The 19832-nt window shown below is 41.2% G+C and overlaps 1 protein-coding gene across 4 annotated transcripts in view; it reads right to left on the bottom strand.

The window, feature by feature from the left end:
* Positions 1–5686: 5686 nt before the first annotated feature.
* lingo1a (leucine rich repeat and Ig domain containing 1a) overlaps positions 5687–19832 on the bottom strand; it is a 109253-nt gene continuing 95107 nt past the window's right edge. For all 4 annotated transcript variants that reach the window (XM_048158926.1, XM_048158927.1, XM_048158928.1 and 1 more), the window contains one exon: positions 5687–9666. In XM_048158926.1, coding sequence (XP_048014883.1) covers positions 7807–9654 — 1848 coding nt within the window. In that variant the 5' untranslated portion in view covers positions 9655–9666 and the 3' untranslated portion in view covers positions 5687–7806. The remainder of the gene's footprint in view (positions 9667–19832) is intronic.

Below are 19832 nucleotides of genomic sequence, written 5' to 3'. Positions count from 1 at the left end.
TGATTTTTTTTTTTTTTTTTGGTCACATGTGACTCATATCTGTTTTCCTCATGACAGTGTGAACAGTACAAACCACACGGAATCTGATTTTTTTTCAATTCTGATTGTGCCACTTCCATGTGGCACTAAATCTGATACAAGTCGATGTTTTTTAATGCGACCGCAGTGTGAACAGTCATTTCGGAATTCATGCGATTTTTACGTCACTCGAGATCAACATTCGTCATGATTCTGCGGTCATGGGAGTCCATTCAAAGATTTTACATACCCAACATTATCAAGACAGTCAGAAGAAAGGCAGTGATGTGTCAGAACTCGTATTACAGAGACAGAGCTATAATACAAGCAAAACATGAGGGCTTGTATCATGAAAGTTTCAAAACTCTACTCTCTTTTGTCACATCATTATCTTTATTTTTCATATTGCCTGTGTAACCCCTCACCCAGATCCTACTCGCCCCGCTCTGTGTGGGCCTCGAACCTGGGTCTCCAGCGTGGGAGTCAGACGCTCTAACAAGGAGGCTAAAGGCTGCAACCTCTAGCGTTAGTCGCAAGAGCATCTCTTGAGATCAGAGGAGTGAGGTTTACTCGCACAGTGACTACTAGCTGGCCTCCGTTACACTCACCCCCCTAAACCGCACTCCCATCTAGGTCACGGCACCAATGTAACCCCTCACCCAGGTCCTACTTGCCCCGCTCTGCGCGGACCTCGAACCTGAGTCTCCGGCATGGGAGACAGATGCTCTAACAAGGAGGAGGATAAAGGCTGCAACCACTAGCGTTAGTCGCAAGAGCATCTCTTGAGATCAGAGGAGTGAGGTTTACTCGCACAATGACAACTAACTGGCCTCCATTACACTCACCCCCCTAAACCGCACTCCCATCCAGGTCACGGCACCAATGTAACCTCTCACCCAGGTCCTACTTGCCCCGCTCTGCGCGGACCTCGAACCTGGGTCTCCGGCATGGGAGACGGATGCTCCAACAAGGAGGCTAAAGGCTGCAACCTCTAGCGTTAGTCGCAAGAGCATCTCTTGAGATCAGAGGAGTGAGGTTTACTCGCAGAGTGACTACTAGCTGGCCTCCGTTACACTCACCCCCCTAAACCTCACTCCCATCCGGGTCATGGCACCCATTTTACCCCTCACCCGGGTCCTACTCGCCCCGTTCTGCGCTGACCTCGAACCTGGGTCTCCAGCGTGGGAGTCAGACACTCTAACAAGGAGGCTAAAGGCTGCAACCTCTAGCGTTAGTTGCTAGAGCATCTCTTGACATCAGAGGAGTGAGATTTACTCGCACAGTGACTACTAGCTGGCCTCCGTTACACTCACCCCCCTAAACCACACTCCCATCCAGGTCACGGCACCAATGTAACCCCTCACCCAGGTCCTACTTGCCCCGCTCTGCGCTGACCTCGAACCTGGGTCTCCGGCATGGGAGACTGATGCTCTAACAAGGAGGAGGCTAAAGGCTGCAACCTCTAGCGTTAGTCGCAAGAGCATCTCTTGAGATCAGAGGAGTGAGATTTACTCGCACAGTGACTACTAGCTGGCCTCCGTTACACTCACCCCCCTAAACCACACTCCCATCCAGGTCACGGCACCAACGTAACCCCTCACCCAGGTCCTACTTGCCCCGCTCTGCGCGGACCTCGAACCTGGGTCTCCGGCATGGGAGACGGATCCTCTAACAAGGAGGAGGCTAAAGGCTGCAACCTCTAGCGTTAGTCGCTAGAGCATCTCTTGACATCAGAGGAGTGAGGTTTACTCGCAGAGTGACTACTAGCTGGCCTCCGTTACACTCACCCCCCTAAACCTCACTCCCATCCGGGTCATGGCACCAATGTAACCCCTCACCCAGGTCCTACTCGCCCCGCTCTGCGCTGACCTCGAACCTGGGTCTCCAGCGTGGGAGTCAGACGCTCTAACAAGGAGGCTAAAGGCTGCAACCTCTAGCGTTAGTCGCTAGAGCATCTCTTGAGATCAGAGGAGTGAGGTTTACTCGCACAATGACTACTAGCTGGCCTCCGTTACACTCACCGCCCTAAACCGCACTCCCATCCGGGTCACGTCACCAATGCAACCCCTCACCCAGGTCCTACTCGATCCGCTCTGCGCGGGCCTCGAACCTGTGTCTCCGGCATGGGAGACGGATGCTCCAACAAGGAGGCTAAAGGCTGCAACCTCTAGCGTTAGTCGCAAGAGCATCTCTTGAGATCAGAGGAGTGAGGTTTACTCGCAGAGTGACTACTAGCTGGCCTCCGTTACACTCACCCCCCTAAACCTCACTCCCATCCGGGTCATGGCACCCATTTTACCCCTCACCCGGGTCCTACTCGCCCCGTTCTGCGCTGACCTCGAACCTGGGTCTCCAGCGTGGGAGTCAGACACTCTAACAAGGAGGCTAAAGGCTGCAACCTCTAGCGTTAGTTGCTAGAGCATCTCTTGACATCAGAGGAGTGAGATTTACTCGCACAGTGACTACTAGCTGGCCTCCGTTACACTCACCCCCCTAAACCACACTCCCATCCAGGTCACGGCACCAATGTAACCCCTCACCCAGGTCCTACTTGCCCCGCTCTGCGCTGACCTCGAACCTGGGTCTCCGGCATGGGAGACTGATGCTCTAACAAGGAGGAGGCTAAAGGCTGCAACCTCTAGCGTTAGTCGCAAGAGCATCTCTTGAGATCAGAGGAGTGAGATTTACTCGCACAGTGACTACTAGCTGGCCTCCGTTACACTCACCCCCCTAAACCACACTCCCATCCAGGTCACGGCACCAACGTAACCCCTCACCCAGGTCCTACTTGCCCCGCTCTGCGCGGACCTCGAACCTGGGTCTCCGGCATGGGAGACGGATCCTCTAACAAGGAGGAGGCTAAAGGCTGCAACCTCTAGCGTTAGTCGCTAGAGCATCTCTTGACATCAGAGGAGTGAGGTTTACTCGCAGAGTGACTACTAGCTGGCCTCCGTTACACTCACCCCCCTAAACCTCACTCCCATCCGGGTCATGGCACCAATGTAACCCCTCACCCAGGTCCTACTCGCCCCGCTCTGCGCTGACCTCGAACCTGGGTCTCCAGCGTGGGAGTCAGACGCTCTAACAAGGAGGCTAAAGGCTGCAACCTCTAGCGTTAGTCGCTAGAGCATCTCTTGAGATCAGAGGAGTGAGGTTTACTCGCACAATGACTACTAGCTGGCCTCCGTTACACTCACCGCCCTAAACCGCACTCCCATCCGGGTCACGTCACCAATGCAACCCCTCACCCAGGTCCTACTCGATCCGCTCTGCGCGGGCCTCGAACCTGTGTCTCTGGCGTGGAAGTCGGACGCTCTAACAAGGAGGCTAAATGCTGCAACCTCTAGTTTACTCACCCAGCGACTACTAGCTGGCCTCCATTACACCTGCACATAATTTCGCTGGCTTCCGCGGCAGATCACACTATAAATAAATGCATAATCACTTACTTTAATGCCCTCCGTGTTTACTTCCATACGACAGGGGTTGTTTTGAGTGGATTTTGTGGTAAAATCCAGGAAACCTTGTTTGTATCGTGCTTATGAAGGTCAGTTCAGAACCACAATCTGTTCACATTGGAAATCTGATATTGGTCACATTTAAAACAACATTGTCAACAGCTATACAAAAAATTATCTTTTTGAGCATTAAGGCTCGCAGTGTGAACCTTAAGTTCACTTTTGTTGAAGCAAAATAGTGGTGTACCTTCTCTTAAAGGGATGGTTAACCCAAAAATGAAAATTCTGTCATTAATTAGGCTACTCACCCTCATGTTGTTCCAAACCCGTGTTTGGCTTTATATGAATTGGATGTCTGTGTTTTTATGTGACATTTGCAGTGATCTGCAGGGACTCATTTCTAAAAATATATTTTAGGTGAGGCTTTGATTTTGAGTTTTCTGTATTGACAGGTGGTGGGTGTTAAATTCCTGCTGTGTTATTGTCTGTGATATTTAAAAATCTGTGAGAAGAAGCAGGTGAGAATATGTTACTGACAGAACAACTGCACGCATTTCTAATTTAGCTAAGACTTTTATAGCAAACCAAACATACAGGAAATATAATTTCTGTCAAGAGGTCGTCTTTAAGTCCTATTGATATGCATGATGACGATAAAATAAAAGCTTTTAAGATTTTAAAGTGTCTTTTGAGGGGAAATGAGCACCCTTCAAATGGATAATTACACCTTAATCTTCAGTTCTATAGTGAAATCGTGAAATGCGCCTGTCAGAGGAAATCAGAAATGAAAACAACATTGAGAGAGGGAATGTAAGATGTCTCTGTTTGTATGCGTCAGTCGGCATCCAATATACCCAAAACAGTTATTTTCTATTCATTAGATAAATTAGTTGGAGTGCCTCATTCTGGGAGTTTCCGGATGATTCTGCATCTCTAAAGAAAACCATCATTTTCTCTGTCTGTCTCCTGTTTTCCTCTTTCAATAAGTGATTACAGCATTATTTCCAGTACTACGAGGTGGTGAATTTATTTTTATACTCTCTAAGCTCTGTAAAGTCCTTTAGAAAAATTCTACATAATGCATAATATATTTTCAGAGGTACCACAGTTTTCTGTGTGTTCCTTGATATAATCCTGCAGGCATCTGGTCATCAACCAGCTCTAACCTGGTTGACCTTGATCCCACCAGCAGGTACTCCAGCTGATCAACCTAAACCAGTTAGGACCAGATAATGACCACGGTTAAACCCAGCAGAAGTATTATGTTCTTTCTCCCATTAAGCTTCTAATAATATGTTGCTCAGTAACACAATCATCTCCTCATCTTTAGTGATTTTCTTAAGCCCTGTTCACACATACAGTGATTTTATCGGCGGAGGTCATGAGGTTGCTATACTGTTGGTTGCTAATAGGCACTTGATGGGAGCTTCACAACTGGTCATAGTGAAAATCTGATTACTAATGATGCATTTGCTATAAAAACTAAGATGTTGTTCTATTTTGATAAGAAGCACCCAATGACTTCTAGTCATTTTGTTGCGGCAAATCACCGTAAGGGCTAATAAAAATACTAAACATTCTCATTCGTTCTTATTTTCTTGTTCAGACCTAACACATAACTTCACAACTTTCAGATGGTCCTGCATTCACATAATGACTGCTGGTTAATTGTTAGGTTAATGCATTACAAGCAACTTGAGTTATGTAATCAGATTACTTTTTCCAAGTAACTAGTAAAGTAACACATTTCTTTTTCAATTTACAACAAAATAATTAAGTTACTATTTCAAATATGTAATGCAAGTTACTTTTTTCACATTTATTGACTGACAGCTCTCCTGTCCCCATGTTGCATTTCCTTCAGCCTGAGGCTTATTCATTTCACTCTTGGTGTGTAACGCAAAAGTAATGTAACGCATTACTTTTCATAAAAAGTAACTAACGAAATTAGTTACTTTTTTAGGGAGTAATGCAATTTTGTAATGCATTATTTTTAAAAGTAGCAGTGTTGGGGGTAACGCATTACAAGTAACTTGAGTTACGTAATCAGATTACTTTTTCAAGTAACAGGTAGGGAGTAACTCAACAAAACTTTTAGGGAGTAATGTAACGTTGTAATGCACTAGTTTTAAAAGTAACTTTCCCCAACATTGTATTTACATTGAGCATATGCCGAATATTCTTCTGCAGAGCAAAATAAACACGCCACATTTTTGGTAAAAAATCTCCATAGATTGTTTAATACAACATACCATATTTTCAACAATTCAACATCAATAAAATTGTGTTAATTAAAAAAAAGAAAACAAAATGCATATTACTTTTATTGCACAGAACAATTTAAACATTTTTCATACTAGATTTTTTCACCTTTTCAGGTCTTTTTCCATTTTTCTTTAGTATAAAAGAATATTATGGACCACATTAATGCACATCATCATCCTGGGCTGAATGTTGGAGAGGGCAGAGGTCATATAAAGATTTATTTGACATAATAGGATGAAAACAGCAGGTAGACCACAGAGGCAGAGGATCAGAGAAAGATTCAGGTGTGCGTGTGTGTGCAAGTGTCAGATTAACTCTAAAGTGGATCAGTAAGGGTTAAACCATCTGTGCAGCTTCTCCATCTGCAGCCTCAGTCAGCAGTACAAACTACTTAGCGAGGCGAAACCCATCTACACCGGAGCAAAATCCAGTGCATAAACACAGCTCAGTGTCCTTCCATGGAAATCACCTGCCCTGCCTGGCCCAGATTAAACACACACTTAAAACACAGATGGACTGTGGAGCGAATTCTTTAAACCATTGCATTTCAGCTAACCAATCCATTTTAACTAGCCTCTGTCTAGCACTGCACCATTGTGCTTTCTTGTCAGCACAAACAGCCTACTTTCAATTTACTCCCACTTCTTTATTCACAAATGTTGCCTGCCGTGATTAACGTGCCGCCATTTCTGCCTCTGGAAACAGATGCTAAACAATGCTATCATAGAGCAGATATCTGTCATCGTAACAAACCAGCACCGTCTAAGTCCTTAGATGTGCTGGATAACTTTGAAATGGTTTCTTTGGGCACCAATGCTTCATATAATGTAAAGAGGACTAGATCTGTGACCGGTAAGACAGGTCTAAGACTACAAGACAAGTGTAAGACCCAAGAGACAGATCTGAGAGCATGAGACAGGTGTGAGACTCAGCAGCGGCAGCAGGTAAAGGTGACTGAGTGCTGTCGAGCATATTAACACTCTCACCTTTTGATGAAATGATTGATTCTGTTACGAACTCACTTGCTTTCGCACATACACTCTCTGAGATAGAGCTATACATTCTCGGTTTAGCTTCTCAGGCGAATAAAACTTTGAGGGAGTTTGTTATATAAAAATATGATGCCGCAGTGCCATTAAATGGGTTTAAAATCTGACCAGGCAAAACAGAAATGCTCACTGCAGGCTACAGTGATCATCTCTATATAAAATTAAAGCAAAACACACAACAAAAGTTACATAATTACTGCTGATTTCACTTGCCTAGCCATTAATCCAACAATAAACAACCTGTACTTGTTTATCCAGATGCTTGAGTCATAAAATTCCCTCGGCTTATCCAACAAATGCATTTAAAATACGGATCCGAAAGCAAAATGAGAACCAGACAGCAGAGTACAGATACAAAGAAATGAATGTGCGGTAAAAAGTTGCACTATACACACATTTTCTATGGCAGGAATGGAAATGCAATCTATTATATTCCACATTCTGTTGTTAGACATAATGTAGAAGGCGAATTTGGGCAAATTCAGATGTTAGGCTCGTTAAATGTGCTTTTCACCCCTGATTTATCTACTGTTATTCTTTCATAAAACTATTCATTTTAGTAGAAAACAAGAAATGAATGGGTTAAACAAATAAACAAACAAACAAAGAGGATGCAGGACAGCTGGGAGAAGGATGCTCTGCCTTTGCATTCTGGAGGTCAACAAAACATTTTGGAGGTTCGGTTTTTCTTTTTTTTTTTCCATGTTTTTTTTGCCCATAAAAATCCACAGGAACTTAAGTGTTTTAAAACAAAATCCTCTCTCAAAGATATTGGTCCCCGTAGGCTGAGTTTAAGCGGCATCACAGAGGAGTGCGTATGAGGACATTTTCCCCCTCTCATGTTCAATATTGAACAAAAGCACCGACCCCAGTGCCGCATATCCATCTTTAGAAAGGGGGAAAAGCACCCCTCCTCTATGGGGAGCTCGTCAGAGCCAGAGGTTGTTCAGGCAGGGAATCTCTTGTTTTTGTCTTTATAAGTTTTTGAAAGGGTTCTTTTGAGCTCCCTGGTTGGATTATATCATTTTCATGTTAAATTTCCGAGGGGCATCGGCGCCGCTGCTGCTCATCCCAGCGTCCGATTTGCGCGGGACGTACTCTATCTCAATGTTGTGTTTGCTGTTGCCTTTGCCTCTGCTCCAAAGAAAGAGTAGAACCAGGCAGAACAGAACCACACCCAAGAAGGATATGAAACCCATAGTGGTGGCGATGATTAGCGTCTTTATATCAAACGGGAACGGGACTGTTGCTCTCGTCCCATTGGCTCCGTTGTCATTGGGTTGGTTGGAGATAAACGCCAGGGTTTTGTTAGGTTGGTTGGGCCAGTCTGGTGAGTAACTGTGGACATGCAGGTGGGCCAAAGCGGTGTCATTTCCACCAGCGTTGCTGGCAATGCACACATAAGTCCCATTGTCCTGAATCTGAGCATAGCGCACCTCCAGGGTGCCATCTGGGAAAACAGTGAGCCGTCCTATCGTTTTCGTGGTGATGAACTGTTTCTGTGGGGAAAGCCACATGATGACAGGAGTCGGGTCTCCGTCCGCTTGACACACAAAGTGGATGGTGGTGCCTTCGTCAACAAACTTCTGCTGTGGCTTCCGGTCTCGAATCCTAGACTTGCGACACGTGAAGTAATTGGGCTGGAGCACGTCAGGAAAGTCCTTGAACTCTTTTCCTTGAACGAACTCGGGTGAGGAGCAAGTCGGCTGCTGGCGGTTGAAGTTGAGCCTCCAGCGACGTCGGAAAACCCAAAGCAGACGGCAGTCACAAGCCAGCGGGTTGTCATACAACGCGAGGGTCTCTAGGTTCCCCACCGAATGGAACACAGCCTCCTCCAGGGTGGTAAGGGCATTGCTGGAGACATTGAGGATTTTCAGGTAGTTTAGTCCTCTGAAGGAATAGGGCTCGATCATTATCAGTCGACCGCCCACCAGGTGGAACTCCTGCAGTCTGAGCAGGTCATGGAGCCGGTTGCCCTCAATCATCTGGATGGGATTGTAGGACATGTTGAGGAAACGAAGATAAACCAGGTGTCGCAAAGCCAAATATGGAATCGAGGTCAAGTTTGCATTAGTGATGGTTAGGGAGGTAAGATTCAATCCATACAAGCAGTTGGTGGTCATGGTATCCAGGTAGGGCCAGTTGGCGATCTCCAGGACTTTCAGACGGTAGAGCCGCTTGAAGCTGTAATCTCTGATGCTGTTGATGTTGAGGTTTCGCAAGCGCAGCGTAACCAAGCTGTGCAGATGCGTGAAGGCCTCTGTCGGGACAGAGGTCAGGTTGCACCTTTCTAGCGTAAGCTGCTCCAAGCTACTGAGGCCATGAAATGCCCGGTGGGATATGAAGACAAGGTCATTATCCCCAACCTCCAGAGAGCGCAGGTTGTAGAGGTCCTGGAACATGTAGTCCAGCAGAATTACGATCTTATTTTCACTGATGTCCAGCTTTGTTAGGTTACTGAGGCCTGTGAACACTCCCAACTGGATGAGCTTAAGCTTGTTGCTGCGTAGTCCCAGAGTCTGCAGGCCGTAGAGATTGTTAAAGGCGCCGGGCTCAATGGCCGAGATGGTGTTTTCATTGAGCTCCAGCTCTTCCAAGTGCGGAAAGGCAGAGAACTCATCTGGGTTGATGGTTTTGATTCGATTCTTGCTGAGGTCCAGGAGTCGTGTTTCCGACGGGATTCCCTCTGGAACGGACATCAGCTTCTTGCGGTGGCATAAGACCGAGCGCTCCTGAGCGTTGCACTCGCAGCGTGATGGGCAGCCCGTGGCAGAGCCAGACAGCACTGTGCCCAGCATCAAGATTAGAATGGGCTGCCAGCATGCCACCAGGAAGCTGTGCCCACTCACTTCCCCTGCTACCATCCTACCGGTTACCTGCACAGATGGAGAAAAGAGAAAAAGTGCACTGAGTTATAAAATATGAAATTCAAGGCATCCAAATCAATAAACAATTATACTGCACATTATATCGACTAAACCTTCTAATGTGTTATTTTCTTTGGTGAGCAGAATATGGCTCTAAAACATGAGACAACTATGTACTTATTGAATACTGTTAATTGAAAGAACAGAGAGAGTAAAAGTGTGATTTACTAAGAGTTTTACTTATATAGCAGAAATCATTTTCCATTTCCAAAGTGTCAACCTATGTGTTTCATATGGTAACTTTTTCACCATTGCAATTCTGACTTTTTTTTCTCGCAATTGGGAGTTTATATCTCAGAATTCTGACTTGTTTTCTCAGAAATGTAAGTTTATAACTTGCAATTGCAAGTTATAAAGTCCAATTCTGAGGGAAAAAAGACTTACTTTTCTTATGCAATTTTGACTTTTTCTCACAATTGCGAGTTTATATCTCACAATTTTGACTTCATAACTCATAATTCTGACTTTATAACTCGCAATTGTGATATAAACTCAGAATTGCGAGATATAAACTCATGATTCTGAGAAAAAAGTCAGAATGGCGAAATATAAATTTTGCAATTTATATAATATATTATATTGCAATTTATATAATATAAACTCTGAGTTCAAATGGCTCATGAACCGATCATCTCTTCTTGCTAGTTTATAGCACCAAATAAACATGAATGAACATCAGAAGGAATGTTGTTTCAATCGCGGAAAGACGTCATTACACACCATTTTTTCAATTTCAAGTCCATCTACGTTAATCTGCTAACTCCCCTGACTGCTTTGTTGGACAAAATGGCGGATTCAACGTTATGACTGGTTAGATCGCCTGTCAATTAAACTCCAGGCAAAGGGTCAATTGGACATTTATATCACGCAATTCTGACTTTGTTTCTTGCAATTGCAAGTTTATATCATGTCACAATTATGAGATAAAAAGGTCGCAATTACCTTTTTTATTTTTTATTCAGTGGCGGAAAAAAAGCCTCCATACTTTCATCACATTACAGGCTCAAAAACGACTGCATTATTGACTGTTGGATTATTCAGAACTGTGAAAAGGAAGAGCCAATGGCGTGTACTTGCATAACTGCACGAATTGGCACTTTTGGATTCAATCTCCTTTGTTTTGACCCCGGCTAGTTCAACTTCAAAGGCTTTTAACACACAGTAGCACTCATGCTAACTGAGCTCAGGGACTTGACTTGGAATCCATTGCAAGGGTTACATCACCATCATAAGATATTTATGAATCCTCTAAACCTCTGGTGCACCTAACACAGCTGAGTAGTGCGTTAGAAGGCTGTTGTCACAACCTGACTTTTCTCTCTCAAATCCTGTGAGCATTCACACTTCCATGTATGGGATCCATCTGAAAGGATGGCACAGAGGCACATGTGTGAATTTATCCACAATTTCCAAGGAGAAATCCACTTCACAGGAAGTCAGCAGGCGCACACATAAAACCGCTAGCGTATACTATCTGCGAGACAGACTAAAAGATGAGACATTGGTTTAAGACAGATCTGAAACACTCTCTGATATCTTACTAAAATACATGCTGACCATTTAAATCTGTACCGAGAGATTCTAATGTTTTAATTTTGCCAGCTATTTTTAAATTGAGTCTTAGTTCTGTGTCAAATGTACTTTTTAGTTTTTATCACGTTTAGTCAGTTGACTAAATGTCTGAGCAATTTAGTCTAGTTTTCGTCAATAAAATCTTAGTAACATTTTCGTCATGCTGCATAAAGGTTAAATTGATAATCCCGATAATTTTGCTCAAAATTATAATCACAACGATTGTAGTCATTTGAGAAATGTATTTTTACATTTCATCAGAATTATTTCACCTATAAGCACAAATCAAGAGAATTTCAACCCATATGGATGGTTTATTTTACCTCATCTAGTTTCCTGATTTATTGGCAAAGAAAGCAAAAAAAAAAAGAATTTGCATTGTCCCACAGAGGTTGCGTAAGTGCAGTTATTCAGCAAACACAATCGCAAATAGTTGAGAGATCCATGCTTGGATTTATTACAGTTCATCACTAAGGATTGATCGCAGATTTAGTCGCAGCAAACAGACCGACTGAATGACACTTTAATTTTATCTCAAATGGAGATCGCAAAACTCCAGCTTACTTGTTTGTTGGTGTTTTCAGTGTTTTTTCAGATCATCTGTGCTTCTGTGCTTCATAGTGTAGAGAGAGTGCGTGCGCATGGTTGCCAGATTTCAAAGATTAAGTAAAACAGGGTAGAAAACGTGTTCTAAATTGAACAGAAAAGCTATGATTGGGGGATTTAAATTCCTGAAATCTGGCAACCGCAAGCATGAAAGCTTGTAGAGTCTGTAATTTTTGTCTTCTCTCTTTTCTCCGACAAAAACAAAAGAGTGATTTTTTTAAACTACATTTTAGTTTCATCTTTTTTCATAAACGACATTGCATGTTGATATATGTTAATTTATTTTAATCTCTAAACTGTTAAGATTATTTTAATCTCTATTTTTCCTTTGCCCCATTCTCAGTCTCTTTCACCACATCAAAGAAAAGTCAGGCTGATAATACTTAACTTTCAATATACGACTGAATGACACTCATTTTATCTCAAATAATGATTGCTAAAACCAATCTTACTTGTTTGTTGGTGTTTTCAGTGTTTTTTTCAGATGCGTAGTGTAGAGAGTGTGCGAATGGTAAATGGTAAAGTAAATATTTTGCCCTTTTTCATCAAGCCTGTTGATCTATGTTAGATTATTTTAATCTCTATTTATTTTTCCTGTGCCTTATTCTCTGTCTCTTTCACCACTGAAGGAATTTCATGAACACAAAGCCAATCCGTTCACAAAACCTTCTCAACTTCTACTTCTGTACTTTATCTTTTATGCATGTTTCAGAGGGAGGTATAGCATCTGTAACAACTGTCCAATTAGAATATACATTACATCATTATATAATGTTAGCAGTGAGGTTGCGAATTGCAACCAACGGCTCAGCACTGTGCTCACCCCTCCATTTCAAAGCACTTTAGAGAAGCTACGGTGGCCGTCACAAAGACAAAGATGTCCACGTCTGAGACAGCAGAGTAGCCAGTCAAGCAATGAGGTTTCTTCTTACTTCTAACAAAGAATGGTCTCTGCTTCTAATAAAACAGACGACTAGTACTACTACACCAACGAACATAGTGACGAAACGCGCTCTGTAGAGCAGTTTGTCCATTTAGGGCTACTGTAGAAACATAATGGCGACTTGATATGTAAGGGGACCCGCGGTGTATGTAGATAGAAATGGCTCATTCTGTGGTAATAAAAACATAACGGTTCATTATGTAAGGTCTTTATACACCACTGAAAACATAGTTATGTATATATTAGAACCGTCAGAACCGTTTCTCCTCGCAGCAGATTGTTTGTGTGTGACAGAGGGATTCCTGCCGCTGGTTTGACTCCTTTATACATTTTATAAGCGTTTCACGAATTCTCAGCTGGTCAAAATACCACCATATGTAGGTTACGCACATACAACGAGCACATTTAGCCAAGCAGACAGCATTGTTTTGGATGTTCGGTAAGTTCGGTCTCAAAATATAGGCAATATATCATAAACGCTGACCAATCAAATTGTACGGAAGAGGATTAGGGCCAAGCAATAATAAAAAAATAAAACCATCTCGAGATTAAAGTTGTTAAATTACGAGAAAAACTCATTAAATTTCGAGAAAAAGTTGAAATAAAATGTTGAGAATAAAATTGTTAAATTACGAGAAAAAACTCGTTAAATTTCAAGAAAAAAGTCGAGATAAAATGTTGAGAATAAACTCATTAAATTACTAGAAAAAACTCGTTAAATTTCAAGAAAAAAGTCGAGATAAAATGTTGAGAATAAACTCGTTAAATTACGAGAAAAAAAGTCGTTAAATTTCAAGAAAAAAGTCAAGATAAAATGTTGAGAATAAAGTCATTAAATTACGAGAAAAAAGACGTTAAATTACGAGAACAAATTCATTAAATTATGAGAAAAATGTCGTTAAATTCTCATAATTTAATGACTTTTTTCTCGTAATTTAATGACTTTATTCTCAACATTTTATCTCGACTTTTTTCTCGTAATTTAACAACTTTAATCTTGAGATGGTTTTATTTTTTTATTATTGCTTGGCCCTAATCCTCTTCCGTACAATCTGATTGGTCGGCGTTTATGATGTATTGCCTAGTTCCTGCCCAGGTGAAAAAAAAGTACATTTCTATAATGTACTTAAAGTGCTCTATTTTCGTGCACTAATTTTGTACTTAATATACTAAAAATTCTTCTTTTGTACTTCTTAAGATAATCTTAAGAACATCTAAGTGTACTCAACTGTGCTATTTTGAGACAGCATGAAATATGAACTTAAATGTGCTTTTAATATACTATCTCTGTATTTAAAAAATTTATTTAGTTACCACTTGTAGTACACTATGGGTTCAAATATACTATAAGTAGTATCTAAATACATTTTTTAAATATATAAATAGTATATTAAAAGCACATTTAAGTTCATATTTCATGCTGTCTCAAAATAGCACAGTTGAGTACACTTAGATGTTCTTAAGATTATCTTAAGAAGTACTAAAGAAGAATTTTTAGTATATTAAGTACAAAATTCGTGCACGAAAATAGAGCACTTTATGTACTTTTTTCACCTAGGTGTGCCTTTAGGTTCAGTGATAAAAATGCCAATCCGAATGCTAAGTGGACCAGGACTGAATGTTTTTTTTTTTTGGTCCGGACCAAATAAACCAAGCGAACCGAACTACAAGTGTGAACACACCCTAAGAGGAAGCCACATTGCTATCTATTGCCTACAAAGGCAGCATCCAAATGAAACCTCATAAGGGACTCATTCTCATTCGGACTAATTTGGTGTTAGCATGTTGCTAAGCTAATAACATGATACTTTAACACACATAGCACACACAAAAAGTAGGGTAAACTGATCAAGAATTTTTAAAATACTTTTCAGTATCTCTTGACTGATCCGCCATCTTTGGATTTTTCACAGAGCTCATTGAAGTGAATTCTGGGGTTGCCTTATCTGGTAATAATACATACAATGCTGCCCTAGAATTCAGCTAAAAAAGCACCTAAGAAAGATGGTAATTATTCATAGTTTTTGCATAGAGCGCGCATCTATAACGCCTTAATATGCTCTCTAGGTAGGCATCTCACTTGCTTTTCTAAAAGAGCTCACATCTCCAATGAACGTCAGGTTTACACTTTTTTTTTTTTCTTTAGCTGTCATGCTATTCTCTACCGACCTGTCGTGACTCTGATTAACCACCTACACAGCACTGGAATCCTTGAGAACATCAAGGCTCATGTTCATTTCCTGTTTGTGTAATGCAACATCCCTGTCGCATGACCATAAATAAGATGTACAACTTGCATTAGGAAGCCTGACGCCAGTGATGATTGCTTTTGCTCTGAAAGACACTGGTAAGTATTATGCTTTGTGATGTTCATATCAGAGATCCGCCACACTTGTAGAACTTTTGTGATCCTTAAAATTGCTCTTCAGGGAATCACAAATCTTGCAGCGCAATGACCATTATAAAGAGTCACTGGTGTGCAGAAGAACTTCTCCCACCCACACAAACACAAAATACACTGTATATTTATGTAGAAGAAGAGATTCAAAAGCATTTCTGAAGAGGCCAATTTGGATTTTTGTTTGTAATTTGCTGATTTGTCATGAATAAACTGCAGTGATCTAACTGTAAGCACCAGTTGTTCATCGGGATCAATAATGAAGCCACCGAAGGGTTGAGTTTGGCTGGAAGCATTCAGCATGTGGCCCAGAGGCACTGTGTTAAACCGTTAGCACTGTTGAGGGGAAGGCTGGGTTCAGTTCAAAGCAAATTAAGCAGCCTACAGTGTCTGCTGCCAAAACCTGAGAACATATGGAAATGTTCTTCACATGAAACTGACATGAAAGAACTATCACCGCTTTCTGGTCAGCAGACTAGCAACGAGCTGAAACATTATTCAGCTAATGATCTCTTTGGAAATCTTATCAAATAGCATTATGTATTATTTCCCAGTGACAAAGAGAAAATAAATGGTTGACCGACAAACCCCCCTACTGGAACTCATGTTGTTGGGATCTTTGGCCTTCATTCCCCCTGTTAAATTACTAAAAAGTAGCATGAAATGTAATGACGTGAGTGCATAAAATAATGCAGTGAGGTAGTTTGTACTATAATGTGGTGAATTAATCAATAAATAATGCAGCAAACTAGTATGTGAAGTAACAGAACGTAAAATACACAGTAAGGCAGTGTGTAAACTAAAACAATGAAATGAGGTATTGTGTATTGTAAAGCAGTACAGTAGTGTGTAAAGTAATGCTGGAAGGTGATTTGTAAAGCAACATGGCGAGGCAGTTTGTAATAAACATAATGCAGCTGCATCTTCTCTATTCTGACGTGATTGTATTTCCATCTGTTGCATCATTTACTATTATATATTTATGATACATCTGAATCTATCACAGTGAGACTGTGAATTATTGCAGTCTGGAGCAGGACGGTGTTTCCCAGCGGCAACGATCCCACTTAAAGACGGCAGCTAAATACCTGAGCAGCAGAATCCTCCTCACATCTGTCACTGCTATAAGAACAGCACGCTAAGAGTCTAATCTAGTTCACGATCACTAATCCTGCACACCAACACACATTCAGGTGGACTTGTTTCAACTCAGCTTTATGTAGGTCAGTTCGGCACACGGACACCTCACAGGACAAACAAAGTTAAACACACACTTGGACAAGAATAACAACTCCGGCTCATCCGTAAATCAATCTGATTAATTGACTTAATGAAGCTCTGCTGCTACTATGTAGAAGACTGAGTCTTCCAAGTGACTAAATCTCTTGAATCCGTTCACCAAAACATCAAGTACAGTTTTGTTTGCCAATTCGTTCCATGGCCAAAAATCGCTCAGCTTTTAAGTATGAATTAATTCGTATTTCTGCGTTTTTTTAAATGGGTAAAAAATCTCAATTGTTTCTCCTAGTAATAAGAATAAATCGAGACTATTACCATATCTTGCTTCATGCTTATACTGAGAAAAAGATCCAAGTAATGTCACACAATTCATCTCCGGAGTTTCAGAAGAAATCTCAACAATGTTTCAAAATGTGCTCAGATTTAATAAGATACCAAATCTGCAATCAAAAATCAATGATCTTAATATGAACTCAAATGTTTTTCATCAATTTCCAAACTCCAAAAATGATCTGAGCTGCCATTTATTCATTTTTGGCAGTGGCTATTTGCACTAAGTGACAATAGCAATATATTCTATTTACACAAGTAAGAAATTTTAACAATAAAACCCGTTTTGTGGCTCTTTAATGTGTCGTGAGAGACAGCTGTAGCGCCTCAGCTCAAGCGGCTTGTGAACCGATCATCTTTTCCTATTAGTTTATTTGGGGTATCCAAACTCGGTCCTGGAGGGTCACTGTCCTGCAGAGTTTAGCTCCAACTTACCTCAACACACCTGCCTGAAAGTTTTTAGTATGCCTAATTAGACCTTGATTAGCTGGTTCAGGTGTGTTTAATTGGGGTTGGAGCTAAACTTTGCACAGTGGCCCTCCAGGACCGAGTTTGGACAAAATTTCGAATTTATAGCATCAAATAAACATGAATGAACATCAGAAGGAATGTTGTTTCAAATGCGGAAATACGGAAATACACACCATTTTTCAAATTCAAGTCTACCGAGGTTAATCTTATAACTGCTTTGTCCGACAAAATGGCGGATTCGGCGTTATGATTGGTTAGATCGCTTGTCAATCAAACTCCCGGCGAAGGGTCAATAGCGATATGCTATTTACACTAGGTGAAAATAGCGACAGATTCTATTTACACCATGTAAAAGTATCAGTTCTTTGCAATAAGAGTAAATAGTAATTAGATGCTATATATACTTTATATTGGCAGATACTATTTACACCTCAGTGTTTTTGTACATTAACAGGAGGCAATAATATCATAGAGTGTAAATGATTATATTTATTAAAATTATTAAATGGATGCTGCCTTATTGGGAGAATAAAAACCCTCCCCTAACCCTACCCAATAAACACTTTTAACCCTTAAATGCATACCTCGGGTCTTTAGTGACCCGGGACATCATTCACTACCCTCCTCCTCGTTCATTTTTTAAAGTTAGACATCAACCTTCTTGGTATTCCTCAATCAATTCATTATAAAGAATATAACAAGAAAAAAATCCTAAAATTATAAAAGAATGCCTATTTTTGTATTCATTTTTTGTAAAAATTGTATAGGGTCGCAAACGACCCGAGGTGTGTATGAGTGTACGTATATTTTTTTCTGCACAACAATAATTGAATCTTAGATGACAGAATAAGTGCAATTCACCTTTATTCCACAAGGTGACAATGTCTGATACACAATGCTGAAGTGACGACTCATTCAGACAGAAAACGAAATAATAAGAGAAACACGAAATGGCTCAGCGATTTACTGCAGAACAAGTACTGAACGCAATCAAATATGACTGTAACTGACACTGGATGGATCTGGTGAAGCTGTTAGCGATCGAAATATTGATTTTGAAGATGTTGAAAATTATATAGTTCTGAGAATACGTTTGAGATCACGAATGGGCTCATATTCGTGACCTCAACCATAAAACTAGCCTATTATTTGCTGAATTTACTGTGAAATGAGCTCTGCCGAGGACAGTGATGATGGCATAAAACATCTGCTCAAACTGAACCCTTTCAAGCTCCAAAATGTAACAAAATATGATTTATTTTATTCTTCTGTAATTGTTACTCTAATATCAGAGGAGTTTTATATTATCACGACAGGTAGAGATCCTTCCGTGTTAGATATAGATCCGGGTCGATAAAGACCCGAATATGTAAGAATGATTGGCGAAACAGTCATGCATTTAAGGGTTAATATTATTAAACACTTGTTCGCAGTTTATTTCCACTTTTAGAACATTGTTTTCATTTTTATTGAAAATAAATGCAAGCTCAGCAAAATGAACTCGCTTTGATCGCATTAAAGGCCGGTTCTGCAAGCCTTACTCGCTACTGCTGCGCCACTGAAGACGCTGAATTACGCACGTCTTTCATCAAACTCGAGTTGCCCAACCAGACATAAGTGGGCGGAGCTAGTGTAAATAGCGTTTGCCAACAAAGGACACTATTTGCACTAATTTCATAGCATTGTAGTTCTACTGTATGTGAATAATTATCTCATTAGTGTCTATTTTAATTTTTCCTTATGATTTTTAAGGTCCAGCAATACTGGCTCAACCAATGGCATGAGTTTTGGGCGGGGCTCATGGCACAAGGCAAGGCAAGTGTTCAGGAAATGCGTTTCATAATTTTTAAAATTCCATTCGGCGCAGAAACGACACACTTCAGCTTAGCTATAAAAGAGCAACATTTGTGCAACAAAATGTTCCTCAGGGCCTTTTTAAGTTAGTCTCTGAAGGAAGAAATAACCACCAAATCAGTCGCATCTCTGTGCTACAACACAAAGGCTTCATTTCAATGCAAAACAAGTGTCAGGAACGAGATTGTATCGTTCACTTAAAACATTCGAGCACAGAGCACAGTGTTCAAGCCCGAAACAAGTCTAGAACTCAGAAACACACACACACTCAATCCATTTCCTATGGTCCGTGACTGAATCTGCTCATTTATTTGTTGCACTTGCTGCAGAATCACCAGAGTGTGACTGAGTGTTCCCTCATTAGAGACCCTTTCCTCGCCTTTCTGCCGTTATTTAGTCTGTAAAGTAACTCTGGCTCAGGGAGTGCAAACAGCAGGTTTATATTCAAAGCTTCAGATCTGCCACTGACCTTCTAAAAACATCTCCTCCCAGAAAAACCAGCTCCATCCCACAGCCCTAACAGCTCCTCAGAGCTCAAACATCTCCGGTTTCACTCTCTGTGCTCTGTCATTCTCTGTTTTTCTCTCTCTGAGGGGAGAGAGACACACTGACCCTGAAGCTACAGGAAAAGAAGCATCAACACAAGCCCAGGATGGCAGCTGGAATCAGGAATAACGAGGTCCAACACACAAGACGTCTCAG

The sequence above is a fragment of the Megalobrama amblycephala genome, linkage group LG15, assembly GCF_018812025.1.
Source record: "Megalobrama amblycephala isolate DHTTF-2021 linkage group LG15, ASM1881202v1, whole genome shotgun sequence".
NCBI lineage: Eukaryota > Metazoa > Chordata > Actinopteri > Cypriniformes > Xenocyprididae > Megalobrama > Megalobrama amblycephala.
The sequence above is the reverse complement of the archived record's forward strand: the minus strand, read 5'-3'. Positions and strand labels throughout refer to the sequence as shown.